General features: G+C 42.7%; 1 protein-coding gene across 2 annotated transcripts in view; it reads right to left on the bottom strand.

Annotated features, from left to right (window-relative positions):
* LOC141085775 (regulator of G-protein signaling 8-like) overlaps window positions 1-14,770 on the bottom strand; it is a 50,560-nt gene that overhangs the window by 18,433 nt on the left and 17,357 nt on the right. The window contains exons 2-4 of one of the 2 annotated variants that reach the window (XM_073571340.1): window positions 9,831-9,935; window positions 5,906-6,012; window positions 2-168 (exon numbers count right to left, since the gene is read on the bottom strand). In XM_073571340.1, coding sequence (XP_073427441.1) covers window positions 2-168; window positions 5,906-6,012; window positions 9,831-9,935 — 379 coding nt within the window. The remainder of the gene's footprint in view (window position 1; window positions 169-5,905; window positions 6,013-9,830; window positions 9,936-14,770) is intronic. The other variant, XM_073571341.1, reaches the window with a different exon arrangement.

Below are 14,770 nucleotides of genomic sequence, written 5' to 3'. Positions count from 1 at the left end.
CCTCTCTGGGAGCTTGAACATCAATGAATTCCTGGAAAATATGATGTGCTTTTGCAGGCAGTTTATTTACAGAGCGCGTCTTTCTGTAGTCCTCACAGGCTATCCAGAACTCAAGGTTCTCCTCACTGAACTCAGTCTGAAGGAAGGCACGAAATGCAGAGCGACCATCTATAAAGAAAGGCAGAGTTGGTTCGGTTCATCTTGTAAATGTTGTGTTAGTGAACATCAAAAAACAAAGGGTTAAGGTTGGACAATCTTAAATAGAGTTCCCCAGAGAGATAATGGGTGATTAATCCGGCACTCAATCTTCAGATGAAGCAAAAAGTGTATATCTTTATTCAATCCATGATCGATGATTAAAACATATCACAAGATTAAAAGTAGGACATCTTGGCAACAAAATAAACCAATGGTCTACGTGTTTTGAACTGATGTGTCTAAAAGGTTCTTCCTCATAGCATACTCCATGCCATAAGTAAGAGGCATTTTCATATATCCTCATCTTTTTTTTTCAAGAGCGTAGAATGGCTATAAGAGCATCTCTCACTTGGGAGGACCCAACACATATGTGCTTTTCATGTTCCTCCCACTGATTCCAGTGAAAACTGCATTGTTTCATTTCACCTACAGAGGTGCTGCAGGGAAATTGTGCACCTGATACCAGATTTCTCACAAATTTGAGCTGATAGGTTGGGACCTGATAAGTTGGATACACGTGATCCGTTTATTGTGAGAAGATCTGTAGGTTGAAAGCTTTAACCCCTAACTTTACAAGGTACTTGTGTCATTACAAAGTTTTTTTATAGAGTTTGACAGCATTGTTCCATTTTCTCCTTGGTACCATCACCTAGATTAGGCTCTTGCATTTACAACCGTGAGACCCCCATACACCTTAGATGTCTAAAGACCAAATCAATCTTTTGCCAATCTTTTGAGTTACAACTGTCTCTCCCATAAACAGGAGCGTTCATACTTTGTGTGGAGTACTCCTGTGTTCTCTATGAGAGAGCTGCCCGCAGACATCTCTGGTGGGGCTTATCTCCGGAAGGACAAAATGATCATCAGTCCAAAATCAGACAAGCCTGATGCTAAACTCTGACAACAATCATCTGTCGGGGGTCCCCATACATATTAAGCTGGAGTCACACATACCAATCTCGCTAGCGAGATCGCTGCTGAGTCACAACTTTTGTGACACAACAGCAATCTCACCAGCGAGATCGCTGTGTGTGACAGCGATCAGCGACTGGCCCCACTGCCGGGATCGCTGATCGCTGCAAGAAACCTCTGGACTTTTATTCGTCGATGGTCTCCCGCTGGCCAGCACGCATCGCTGCGTGTGACATGCGGGAGACCAGCGATCAGCTGTAAAAAATAATAAAAAAAATAAAAAATATTGATATTCTCACCTTCCGACGTCCTGCGCAGCCATCCCGCCTCTCTTCACGCTCCCGGTCCCAGTGATCCTTTGCACGAATGACCGCGAGACCGTGACATTCTCGCAGTCATTCTCGCAAAGGATCACTGGGACCGGGAGCGTGGAGAGAGGCAGGATGGCTGCGCAGGACGTCGGAAGGTGAGAATAACAATATTTTTTATTTTAATTCTATTTTTTTACAGGGATGTGTCATCAGCGCTAACGAACACAGCGATGCCGCGCGCTCGGCATCGCTGTGCTAATCGCTGGTGAAGCTGTCTGTGTGACAGCTCACCAAGCGATCACATAGCGACTTACCAGCGATCCTGACACCTTGATATCGTTGTCGGGATCGCTGGTAAGTCGCTATGTGTGACTCCAGCTTTAGACTGTTGGCCAAACCAATCAATATTGTTGGGTTTGGCCAATATTAGTCTAATCTCTATGGTGGAGTTGAGCTTGGTCTTGCTTTGGTACTGTGCTTTGAAACTAAAACAATGAGTTCCCATTTATTAAAAAAAAAAGTAAAACTATATTACTTGTAATCACTATTAGCAGAAAAATTAAAGTATTAAAGTATTAATACGGGGGGGGGAGGTTATTGAATGAAACAGCAAACATTTTATTTTCCTAAATTAGACCTCCAGAAATAAAATTATCTAGTAACTTTCATTTATGCCATGAAGAAAAAGGAAAAAAAAACTATCCAAATTTGTTTTAATATTCTTGCAAAGAAAAAAAAAATAATCACAAACTATAAAATTTTGCTCATAGCCTACCGAAAAATTTATTATAAATACCTATGATGTAGAAAAACTAAAATATTGTATTACTCTAGGTAGAAACTGCAATATTAATATAATACAAGGGAGCATAAAAAGGATGTGTACAACAAAAAATGTATTTATCTCAAAAGATTAGACGCCTAAAGGCCCCATCACACACAGCGATCTCGCCAGCGAGATCGTTGATTTTGTGACGCCACAGCGATCTCGCCAGCGACATCGCTGTGTGTGATGGGGATCAGCCACTGGACCCCCTGCCGGGTATCGCTGATCGCACTCCATTGTCCTGGCCCGTTTTTTGATCGCTGGTCTCCCACTGGCCAGCGCACATCGCTGCGTGTGGCAGCGAGAGACCAGCGATCAGCAACGCTGGCTGCTGGTTTCCAATGTAAACAGCGGGTATCCAAGAGCCGCGCGGCTCTTGGATACCCGCTGTTTACCTTGGAAACCAGCGTACACGCTGGTCCTGATCACTGGAGCGGCTGTCTAGGGGACAGCTCACTAGCGATCAGCCTAACGATGTCCCAGCGATCCCATCCATGTCGGATCGTTGGTGGGATCGCTGGGACATCGTTATGTGTAACGGGGCTATAAGGCTAGGTTCACACGTTCAGTATTTGGTCTGTATTTTACATCAGAATCTGTAAACCACAACCAGGAGTGGGTGATAAATACAGAACTGATGATGTGTTTCTATTATACTTTTCCATTGATTGTTCCTCTCCTAATTTTGGTTTCCAAATACTGATGTAAAAAACTGAACAAATACAGAACGTGTGAATTAGTCATAAAATGATTTTATGACTTTCTACCTGCACAAGTTACTTGGGTTTTGAACATTTTGGGCTAAATGCATATGGATTGCTGGCCGAGATTTTAGCTTTCATTATACATGGAGAGACTTTTATAATTAACTTTTCAACACATATTCAAAGGATACCACCTAGAAAAATGTCAAAATGGCAGAATTCTTTGTAAGTAAGTTTCGTGACCAAGGAATTGTCTCTTACAAGTAGGGTGCAACATCTCTCTCATCTAATTTACCCAAATTGTTTTGTGGCACTGAATCCTTTAAAATGGTTATTTCCCATAATGTAAGAGAAAGAAGAAGGTCCAAATGGTGTGGGGGTGTTGGGTGAGCGTGTGCGACTTTGTCTGTGTGTGTAACTATATATTTACAGTGTCGGACTTGGGTGCCTAAGGTGGTGTGCAGGATACAAGTATGGGCCTGACTCTGACCTTTCATGTCTCGATGGATGATTATACGGTATGTCTGATCCTTCTGATCCCGTATGTCTCACCCAGTAAACACCTGACCCTTTATGTCTGGATGTGTGAACATGCAATCTATTCTGGATGACTTTTTTCCCCACATTGTATGCCACTGTTACATGAGAAAAATACGGTGCTATGATATTTACACCAGTTGGCACCGCTTATCTGCACACTATTTAGCATTATTATATGCAATACTGTATGCAGCGTTACATTCCTGGATGTCACATGTCAATATATTTTCCAAGTTTGTTCTTTTTAAAATGCCAAAATTATTTTATTTAAGTTTAACATGCACATAGGAAAACCAAAGAAATGAGCCGGAGCATAAGTTGGTATAATGTACGTGCAATGTGTAGGAGCATGTTCACACAAAACCTAAGATAGAAACAAAATGAGCATATACCCTACTGTACATACGTAAATAGTAATGCTACACATAACTAACATAGTATACTTAGTAAACAATATTTTTAATTAACAACGCCTAAAAGCCATCCCACCGCGACAAGGTGTACCCCAATCGGGATGGTCCTATCCTCTAATATTAGAACTTCAGGTTGTGTCAGATGACCTAAATGTACATGGAGGCAGAGCAGGATCAGGCCCGACACACATCTGACCATGGGAAGTTATATAAATGAAATGTCTAGCTCAGAAAGTACAAAGAACAAGAAACTACAGCAAAACCAAAGAAATCCCCTTTTTTGAGCTAGGCACTTCATTTATATAGCTTCCCATGGGCAGATGTCTGAAACAGTCGGGACTCAGGTTTTAATATTAGAGGGACAGAGTTATCAAGATAACTCTCGCTCCCAATATTCGGCTGATAACTGTGCAAAACATTTGCGTGTCCGGTGATTAGATAGTTTGTGCTGAAATAAAATTCATTGTTATTTTGCAGCACATTGGCTAATCTAAAGGGTGGATGTGCTATCGATAACATGATGCTGTGTGGGGGCAGAATGATCCTATTATTGTTTATTCTGTTCCTGCGCAATAAAAAAGCGCTGATCAACTTGTAAAAATTTAGTAGAAGCTTGCTAATGGTCTGAAATCTGCCCATATAAATGCTATGTCTGTACAGGATCTTGCATACTTGCAGTAACGTGCTCACCTGTTCTCGACGCCAACACTGGAGAATCCTGACGGCGCACAATGTGCACACTTTGAAGTCTGCAGTCAGATAAAGTGACTATAGACAACATAACCTCTTTAAACTGGCCATATACATTAGTAAGCTCTTGGTCGAGTGCTTCTGCGTTCTCTATGAGAGAGCCATGCCAGAATCATCTGATAGCAACTTATCTCCCCACCGAACAAAAGGATTGGGCTATTGTATTCCAATTTCCCCTTCTTTATAGCTTTTAGGCTGGGTTCACATTACGTTTGGCAGTCCATTATATGGACTGCGTTACACCACGTTATTCAGCCCCATTGTCGGGCTCATCGCGACGCATGCCGTAAAGCGGCATGATGTGCAGTCATTCAGTGACGGAGCCTCGGACGCGGGCTGCAGTGTCTGAGGCTCCGTCACTGCTAGCACTGATGAATCATCTGTGCTAGCAGGTATAGCATAACGCAATCACGTTACGCTATACCGTTTAACCAGCCCGTCAACGCTATGCGTTGAACGAGCTGGTTAAACGCAACATGAATCTGCCCTAAAAATAGTCAATTGGTGGACAGTCGGTAGGCCCCCATAAACATAAGATGCTTGGACGAAAATAGCAGACTCAGATCACTATTATTTAATGTACATGGGGGCCTTTATGATACTATAATACATTTATTTGAAATCCTTGTGAAAGGAATGAAGTTTCATTGATACAAGGAGCTGTACCAAGCTAACTTGGCTGTGCGAAATCTTTGCAGCATGTCATGGAAATACACAGCAGATGAAACAACATCTCCACACCGATTGAGCCCAAGTGAGGAACAATTACTAACGTCAGCATTACGCGGCTGTACACGTGCAGCTTTTCACTAAGTTTTGTACATTTTGTAAATGGAGTTACAGAAGCCAAAATCAGGAAATGATACATAAAAAAAACCTGTGCAAATCACAATCAAAACCTGCACGTGTATGGGCACCCCAGGCAGCCAAACACAAGATTACTACTGTCTGTTGCTCTGTGACTAGCACCCTTCCCTATTCTTCATTAAAGCAAGAGGAAAACCTAATGTCACTTTAATTAATCTATGCAATTTATCTCTGCCACCTCAGGAACATCAGTGGAGCTCATTTAGGAGATTATAACAGTGCTGCCATTTTCAGTACAATACACAGCAAGACCATTATTGTGGCTTTGTTATAGTTGTATACGTTCCAGATTCATTAAGTCACGGGAAGAACAAACAATTCAGGATGTTTACAAGTAATATATAGTACGCAGCTCTCCTGCCTTTTCATGTTTATTGTACTTACATTTATGAGACAAGAGAAGATCGAACGATCGAGCCCACCTTCTAGCTTCTTCTGCGCTCAGTCGTCTGTGGGAGCGAAAGAGATACTTAATCCGTGGCTCATCGGTTCTAGAATACAGGGAGCAAGGAAAGAACTGTCTACAACAAGAAGATATTCAGTTATATAATTACTATTTACGAAATTTGTAAACAATTTGTGAACCCATTGGAATTATCTAGAATTGATGATAAACTTGGACCCCTTTAAAGAGGAAATACATTATACTGAAAAAGTTACTTCTCAAAGTGACATTGGTTATTGAGCCCTTGGACAATAGAAGGTATGTGCCCCAGAAAGAAAAAAATGTCATCGGAAAATGATCGATTTCTTAAATCAGATTTTTGTGTTACAAGCATTTTGTTTATAATTTTTGGCAATGTTTTCTTTCATATCATAATCTTTATTAAAAAATAAAAAATATTACAATTATTACATTGATGACTGGGGCCATTGTAGACTCCAATTTGCTGTTTGGGGAAGTGTTTTCAGCAGTTTCCTTATTAACAGAGGCAGGACAACAATTAGAGGTAGCACCTCTACACACAACTGATAACACAGGATTCACCAATCACAATCGGTGATGTCACAGCTCCCCCTCCTTCTTAATGACGTCTGCACACGCTCATAAGGAGCTTGGATACAAAAGATAGGGTCAGAGTCTGTTCATTGCGGCTAATGTAGTTGTGTTGCTTCCTGCCTTAAACAGCTGGAAGATAAAAAGTGAAGAATTCCCAGTGGCCAGTATGGAGATAGCAACATTTCTAATGTTTTAAAAATCTGATCTGCACGATCGGTGATTTTCTGATGAGTCATTCCCTTTAAAAACAGCTTTTGCCATTATACACTCAGTTTAAGGTTATAAAATGTATTTGATGAGCACTTATTTTTTGCAGTGTAGAATTATTTGTTGTTGGGGGTCTGTTCACATATCGATTTTGTTAACTATGGAAAGCTCCAGATACACAGGACAAAAGGGTCTATAGGGATAAATGAACCCAGCAGATGCCAAAATGTCATACACTAGGGTTCCTGACGTATATCTCTGACAGAATGACAGAAGCTCAAAATGAAGTCTGAATATAGCCGACGTTTAGAGATCTGCATGAAAAAATATAATCCTATGATATACATAATATATATGTAAATAAATGTATACATATATATACTGTGTATATATATATATATATATATATATGCATATTTTCCTATTCTGGTGCACATCACATCCTACAGTATCTGTTACATTACTTAGCATCAACAGTATTTGCAATTTGCTGTCCTGTGTAATTTAATTAAATGGAAGCACATTTTAATTATGACTGAACCAGTAGCTCTAAAGCTGATTTGCAGACATAATCTCTGATCCTCACTGTGATATGTGCACTGGCTGCTGCAACATTGACCAAGTTGACTTTTGACTGCAGTGTACCCTTAAATAGGACAAATGATTTTAAGCCTAGCTTAGCTATAATGACAGTATAACTTAATAAATAAATGAATAGCCTTTAAAATGAAAAGTTTTCAAAAAACAATTATTAGAGCAGGTGCAAACGACCGTAGATTCTCTCATCCGAGAGAACCGTGTCAGTGATGCAAATCACACTGATTAAAGTCTGATCAGAGTGTGACCATGGTTAGATCCAACGCTCTCCGAGTAGGAGAAGATGGAGGAAAAAAATGTCTCCATCTTCTCCGTTTTGTCAGTGCGCGGAATTCGGACTGCACACAGATGTCATCCGAGTGCAGTCCGATGTTTTCCACTGACGCATTGACTTGCATTACCGAATATCGGATCAAACTCACACATGCAGAGTAAGTCTTAGGAAAAAATGAGATGTGCACAGCTCCACAGAATAACATTGGTCCCAGTGCGATCCGATGTATTGTTGGATCACACTTGGGCCAAAAATATGATCATATGGATGAGCCCTTACATGAAAAAAGTGATGTATTTCGTGCTTAATGTGTATGTAAATGACCCCAATTGATGCAATATTGGGGTTCAGACTTCCAGTAGATGGGCATGACTGGAGCTTCTGGACCAGAAGATTACCCAAGTCATTTATGCTAGCACCAAGCACCCTAAAAACTTTTTTTTCCTTTACTTTCTTAACATTTCAAATAAAAAAAGTAGATTTTTTTTCACAATTGAATTTTTTTAGGGCTATTCATTTTTTTTCTAATGAAATACATCATAACCCTTGAAAGGACCTCTTAAAAAACATGCAGTTAGTTACAAGGCATTTTTAATTTTGAGATGAATTCCAAAGTCTGTCCTGGCTGCCAAGTAATCTGTCATAAGATAAGAGACTGAATTAAAATAGTCAGTTTGCCTCTAACCCTGTTTGCCGCTGCAGGTTCTCAGGCAAGTCTCCAAGATGTGGATTGCCTCCCACGGAGCCATGCATTATTGTTGGATCACTCTGGATGGCTGTGAGCGATATTCCATTTCACATCATATTAGCAAAATGCTATTGCAAAGTCTCTGTTCCCTAATATATTCAGCTGCACATATTTCCCCTGAGATTGTTCTAGCAGGAAAACCAGAATATGAGCATACGGCATTCTAATCTAAGAATATATACTGCCTATATCTACGGCATAAAATATGCTGCACTGGAGACTTGGGTCTTGCAGTTACATTTTTAGGAAGCTCTCTGGTGTTATCATCAATTATGGTCTTTCCAAGAAATACCAGATAAGGAATAATACCATTAACCCGTGTGCAGACCATGGTGTCACTGTTTAGAAGGTAATGCTACTGTCTGTATATAACATGATTGATTTTTTTTAATGATTATTAGAATTATTTATGACTAGTGATGATTGAGCACTGAAATGCTCGAGAGTTTAGTACTTGAATCGAGCACGTCCGATGCCCCGACGCGCGCTACTTGAGTAGCGAGCATAATGGAAGTGAATGTGAAACTTGAATGTTTTTCTGAAGGATGATGCATCTCTCTCTCTGTCTCTGGAGTTCCAAGAGTCTGGCAGGCAGATGTGTCCCTGCATTCCCAGCAGAATAATACCTTTACTTCAATGTGGCGCGTGGCTCAAATGAGTTCCTCCTGAAGCCACATCTGGAGTCCCTCCTCTCCAAACCACAACACAGAGAAAAAAACCGTGGCGGTACAATTAACATCCCAGCCACACCTTTGGTGTGGAGATATGGTGAGTAGGCGTCCCGCCAATCTCTGACCTACTCACTTACAAACCCGTCCCATAACATGGCTGAATAACTCCTTCGGCACATAGCTTGCTGGAGAGAAACTTTTGGGTTTCCAGATCATGGAAGAAAGCACTCTCCATGATACATATCTCCTCTCACAGACAGTGCCAGTGACCCTGTCACTCGCTATTAATACTGATTCTGACTAAAGGATTAAAAACACATAAAAGCCCATACTGGGCAGCGCCTTTCTGAATCCTGCTCATGTAGGTATTGTTCACGTGATCAGGTTTTAATACATTAGAGAGGACTGCTCCGTGAAGGGTTACCGTGACATGGTGGAGCAGCTTAGTATACATTTTTTGCAAAAAACGTATCAACTAAATACCCTGTGTTTGTTATCATCTTTTACTAGCTTTTGCTGCTTACTGTTACATATATTTTACAACAGAGTATTCATGCACGTTTGCCATACTGTGTGTTTTTTCTGATTCTGACTAAAGGTTCAGAACGTGTGCAAAATTAATATTGCTTTATACAACAGTATTGGTGCGCCATACAATACTGGACTCACACAATAAGGGAAAAAGTGTTCAGCTATAGAAACATATGGGATCGTACATGTGAAAATCCATTATTAAAAAAAATCCAAATCCAAAAATTAATAAGAAAATATATTAATATACTGTATATAGATGTCAACAATTAATCACTTACTTTTGTCCTTGGCTGTGTTTGGCATCGTGTAAAGATGAAAAATCACTTAGAGAGTCCGACTTCTGTGAAAGGCAGCTAAGGTGAGTTCGGATTCCTCTGCTCCTGCTAAGAAAAAAAAAAGATTGTGTCTGTAGGAATTTTCACCCATTCATACAGAAGAGCATTTGTGAGGTCAGACACTGATGTTGGAGGAGGCTGAGCTCATAATCTCCATTCTAGTTCATCATAAAGGTGTGGGATGGGGTTGAGTTTGGGACTATGTGGCATCAGTCAGGTTCTTCCACACCAAACACCCCCAACTATGTCTTTACGGACATTGTCACGAGGACACAGTCATGGGGATCAAAGAAGGGTCTTCCCCAAACTGTTCCTACAAAGCTGGAAGAAAACAACTGTCCTAAATGTCTTATATGCTGAAGTATTAAGATTTCCCTTGACAGAAATTTAGGGGCCTAGGCTGACCCTGAAAAACATCCCAATAGCATCATCCATCCTCCACCAAACTGTACAGCTGGCACAGTGCAGTCAGACATATAACATTCTCCTGGCGTTTGCCAAATCCACACTTGTCCATCAGATACACAATTGTGATTCGTCACTCCACAAACCACATATCCACTGCCCGGAGTCCTATGGTGGTGGAGCGTTTTACATCACTCAGTCTGACACTTGGCATTGCACTTGGTGATGTACGGCTTGCTCAGCTATGAAGCTCATAATGCACTGATATAAGCGCCAGATATTTGGATCTTTGCAGTGATACAATTAGCAGAGCGTTGGTGACTTTTCTTCCCTTTGCTCCTCCGCTATCAGTGACCTGGCTATGTAAATTTACAGTGTCTCCACTTTATGGCTTGATACCTGTTTTGGTTTGTAAACACGACCACTTTTTAATAATACCACTCACTATTGAATATTTAGTAGGAAAGAAATTTCATGACTTGATGGACTGACATCAGTGACATCCTATTAGTGCCTATACAAGGTCACCGGCTACACGTGTTGCACACCGGGACACATTGGCCAGAGTTACTGTCTATTTTATAGACAGAATAAATTAGAATGATTTAAAATGCTCCAAATTTTCATCCCTTGAAACCCTATATTTCCTGTCACCATCGGAGTCAGAGCCGAGACTCCGGCTCACAAAGGAAGACAGGGACTTAATTCTCACTCCTATGGCTTGTCAAAATGTAATAAACTTCAAGAAAATCACTACAAGTTGGTTTGTCTTTTAACAAATTGTGCTGGAGATGTCAAACCCACACTGAGGGCCTCTCTCGCATTTGTTGACGCTGCCATCTGGTCAGACCCTTTTGAATTCCCTGATAAACAAAGCATGCCCATCTAAAATACTCTCTATTTACTTGATTACTCAAGCTGAGGTCCTGACCTATGTTCTTTCCATACATTTTATTGTATCAGCGAAATGCCTAATTCCACAGCATTGGCATCTACACGAATCCCACCATTTGAAACGCAATGGGTTGAGAAAGTGACCTAGATTTGTAGGATGAAGCAGTTGGCGAGCTGGCAGGACTAAACACACAATGGGTTGACAAAAGTTTGCAACCCACAGCTGAGAACTTAATAAAGTTTAGGATATCCTAAATCATCCCGTTTTGAGACTTTGCCTTGTTTCCAAACTGGAGTCTGAACTGAGAAAGTAAGTTAATGTGTATGCACAATGTAAGTTTTTTTAAATCAAAATTATGTTTACTAAATACCCTTATTATTATTATTACCTTTATGCATTATTTGCAGTTTATTTTTTACTTTTTAGTTTAGGATATTTGTGTTTTTTGCTTTTTATTTTTTCCTGTTTCCAAACTACATGGACAAATCTGAAAGATTTAAGAAGTTATTCCATCTGAGCAAGTTATCACTGAGGGGATATAGTTACAGTTGTGGCCAAAAGTATTGACACCCCTGCAATTCTGTCAGATAATACTCAGTTTCTTCCTGAAAATGATTACTGTAAGGTACTCCTGGGGTGGACCCACTAGACCGTGGCAACGAACCTCCCGAGGGCGAGCTGACCAGGTGGACCACCCCCTATACAGGGAGTGTATGGGGCAGGCCCACGGGGAACTATCACCACGGTAGCCGGTACCCGGGAAAGTCAGAGCGGACAGACAGGTAGATCCAAAGAGCAGGCACTGGACAGACGACACGGCTCGGAGACACAGGAGAGACGGCACGTCTTGGCGAGACAGGAGGGATGGCAAGGCTTGAAGACACAGGAGGGACACGGACGAGAACCGAAGCCACAGAACCTAGGAGAGGAAGCACAATAGGAACTAGGTAAATGCACGGGAAAAGGCAGGGGAGCGCTAGGAGAGCGGCCAGAGTCACTAGCAAGTACTAATGATAGTCAGGCATCGCCTCCAGAAGGAGGCGGCCTGATATAGGGAGAGCGAAGGCCTTCCAGGTCATGACCTCCAGCTGGAGGAGGAGACGCGCGTCCTCAGGTGGGGGAGAGCGCGCGCGCCCGGCCATAGCGAGGAGACGCACCCGCCGAGGAGGAGGAGCGGGAGCGCGCACCAGGGGGCTGGACAGAGGCGATCGTGGGCCGTGGACGGGAGGCCGGGAGAGACCGCGCCGAGACCCGCAGCGGCCGGTGCGGCAGAGAGGTGACCCCCGGAGAGCGGGTGAGCCGGGGCCGGAGGGAGGTAAGAGAGGAAGTCCGCGGCAGCCGCCGCGGGACAGTACCCCCCCCCTTACGCGCCCTCCCCCGCAGACCGGACAAAAATTTAGCCAGGATTCGAGGAGCTTGGATATTCTCCTGGGGCTCCCAGGATCTCTCCTCAGGACCAAAGCCCTTCCAATCAACCAAAAAAAAGGTTTTCCCTTTTTGCTTTCTCATGGCCAAAATATCTCTCACCTCAAATACATCGTCTGCGGCGGCAGGCGGAGGTGAGTGAGGAGCTTCAGAAAGGAAACGATTGAAAATAACTGGCTTAAGCAAAGACACATGGAAAGCATTAGGGATGCGGAGAGAGGCGGGAAGACGCAATTTATAGGAGACATCATTAATACGGGACAAGACCTCAAAAGGTCCAATATAGCGGGGGCTCAGTTTGTGGGACGGGACTTTGAGGCAAATAAACTTGGAGGCTAGCCAAACTTTATCACCTGGGTGATATGGTGGGACATCCAGGCGCCTCTTGTCTGCGAATCCTTTTACCCTGTTACGCACCAACTCGAGAGCGGTCTTGGTCTCCTGCCAGATCCTGGAGAATTCGCCGGACAGAAGATCAGCCGCCGGTACACCCGAGGCGGGGGGAACTGGTAGAGGTACACCAGGATGTAGACCGTAGACGACAAAAAACGGGGATTTGCCAGAAGATTCACTGATGTGGTTATTATAAGAAAACTCAGCCCACGGGAGTAATTCAGACCAGTCGTTCTGGTGGATATTAGAAAAGTGCCGGAGGTAGTTCACCAAACTCTGATTCGTCCGTTCTGCCTGACCGTTGGACTGTGGATGATAAGATGAGGAGAAGTCAAGGGTGACATCCATCGATTTGCATAGAGCTCTCCAGAAGCGAGAGGTGAATTGGACTCCTCTGTCCGAGACAATATGTTGGGGCAGTCCATGGAGACGAAAGATGTGCTGGAGGTGACCCCCGGAGAGCGGGTGAGCAGGGGCCGGAGGGAGGTAAGAGAGGAAGTCCGCGGCAGCCGCCGCGTGACAATTACAAACACAAATTCTTTGGTATTATTATCTTCATTTAATTTGTCTTAAATGAAAAATCACAAAAGAGAATGAAGCAAAAAGCAAAACATTGATCATTTTGCACAAAACTCCAAAAATGGGCCAGACAAAAGTATTTGCACCCTCATTCTAATACTTGGTTGCACAACCTTTAGCCAAAATAACTGCGACCAACCGCTTCCGGTAACCATCAATGAGTTTCTTACAATGCTCTGCTGGAATTTTAGACCATTCTTCTTTGGCAAACTGCTCCAGGTCCCTGATATTTGAAGGGTGCCTTCTCCAAACTGCCATTTTTAGATCTCTCCACAGGTGTTCTATGGGATTCAGGTCTGGACTCATTGCTGGCCACCTTAGAAGTCCCCAGTGCTTTCTCTCAAACCGTTTTCTAGTGCTTTTTGAAGTGTATTTTGGGTCATTGTCCTGCTGGAAGACCCATGACCTCTGAGGGAGACCCAGCTTTCTCACACTGGGCCCTACATTATGCTGCAAAATTTGTTGGTAGTCTTCAGACTTCATAATGCCATGCACACGGTCAAGCAGTCCAGTGCCAGAGGCAGCAAAGCAACCCGAAAACATCAGGGAACCTCCGCCATGTTTGACTGTAGGGACCATGTTCTTTTCTTTGAATGCCTCTTTTTTTCTCCTGTAAGCTCTATGTTGATGCCTTTGCCCAAAAAGCTCTACTTTTGTCTCATCTGACCAGAGAACATTCTTCTAAAATGTTTTAGGCTTTTTCAGGTAAGTTTTGGCAAACTCCAGCCTGGCTCTTTTATGTCTCGGGGTAAAAAGTGGGGTCTTCCTGGGTCTCCTACCATACAGTCCCTTTTCATTCAGACGCCGACGGATAGTACGGGTTGACACTGTTGTACCCTCGGACTGCAGGGCAGCTTTAACTTGTTTGGATGTTAGTCGAGGTTCTTTATCCAACATCCGCACAATCTTGCATTGAAATCTCTTGTCAATTTTTCTTTTCCGTCCACATCTAGGGAGGTTAGCCACAGTGCCATGGGCTTTAAACTTCTTGATGACACTGTGCACGGTAGCCACAGGAACATTCAGGTCTTTGGAGATGGACTTGTAGCCTTGAGATTGCTCATGCTTCCTCACAATTTGGTTTCTCAAGTCCTCAGACAGTTCTTTGGTCTTCTTTCTTTTCTCCATGCTCAATGTGGTACACACAAGGACACAGGACAGAGGTTGAGTCAACTTTAATCCATGT

Source organism: Dendrobates tinctorius, unplaced genomic scaffold (genome assembly GCF_039654945.1).
Source record: "Dendrobates tinctorius isolate UK_male_01 unplaced genomic scaffold, ASM3965494v1 ptg000029l, whole genome shotgun sequence".
Taxonomy (NCBI): Eukaryota; Metazoa; Chordata; class Amphibia; order Anura; family Dendrobatidae; genus Dendrobates; species Dendrobates tinctorius.
Note: the sequence above shows the minus strand (reverse complement) of the source record. Positions and strands in the feature narration are given on the sequence as shown.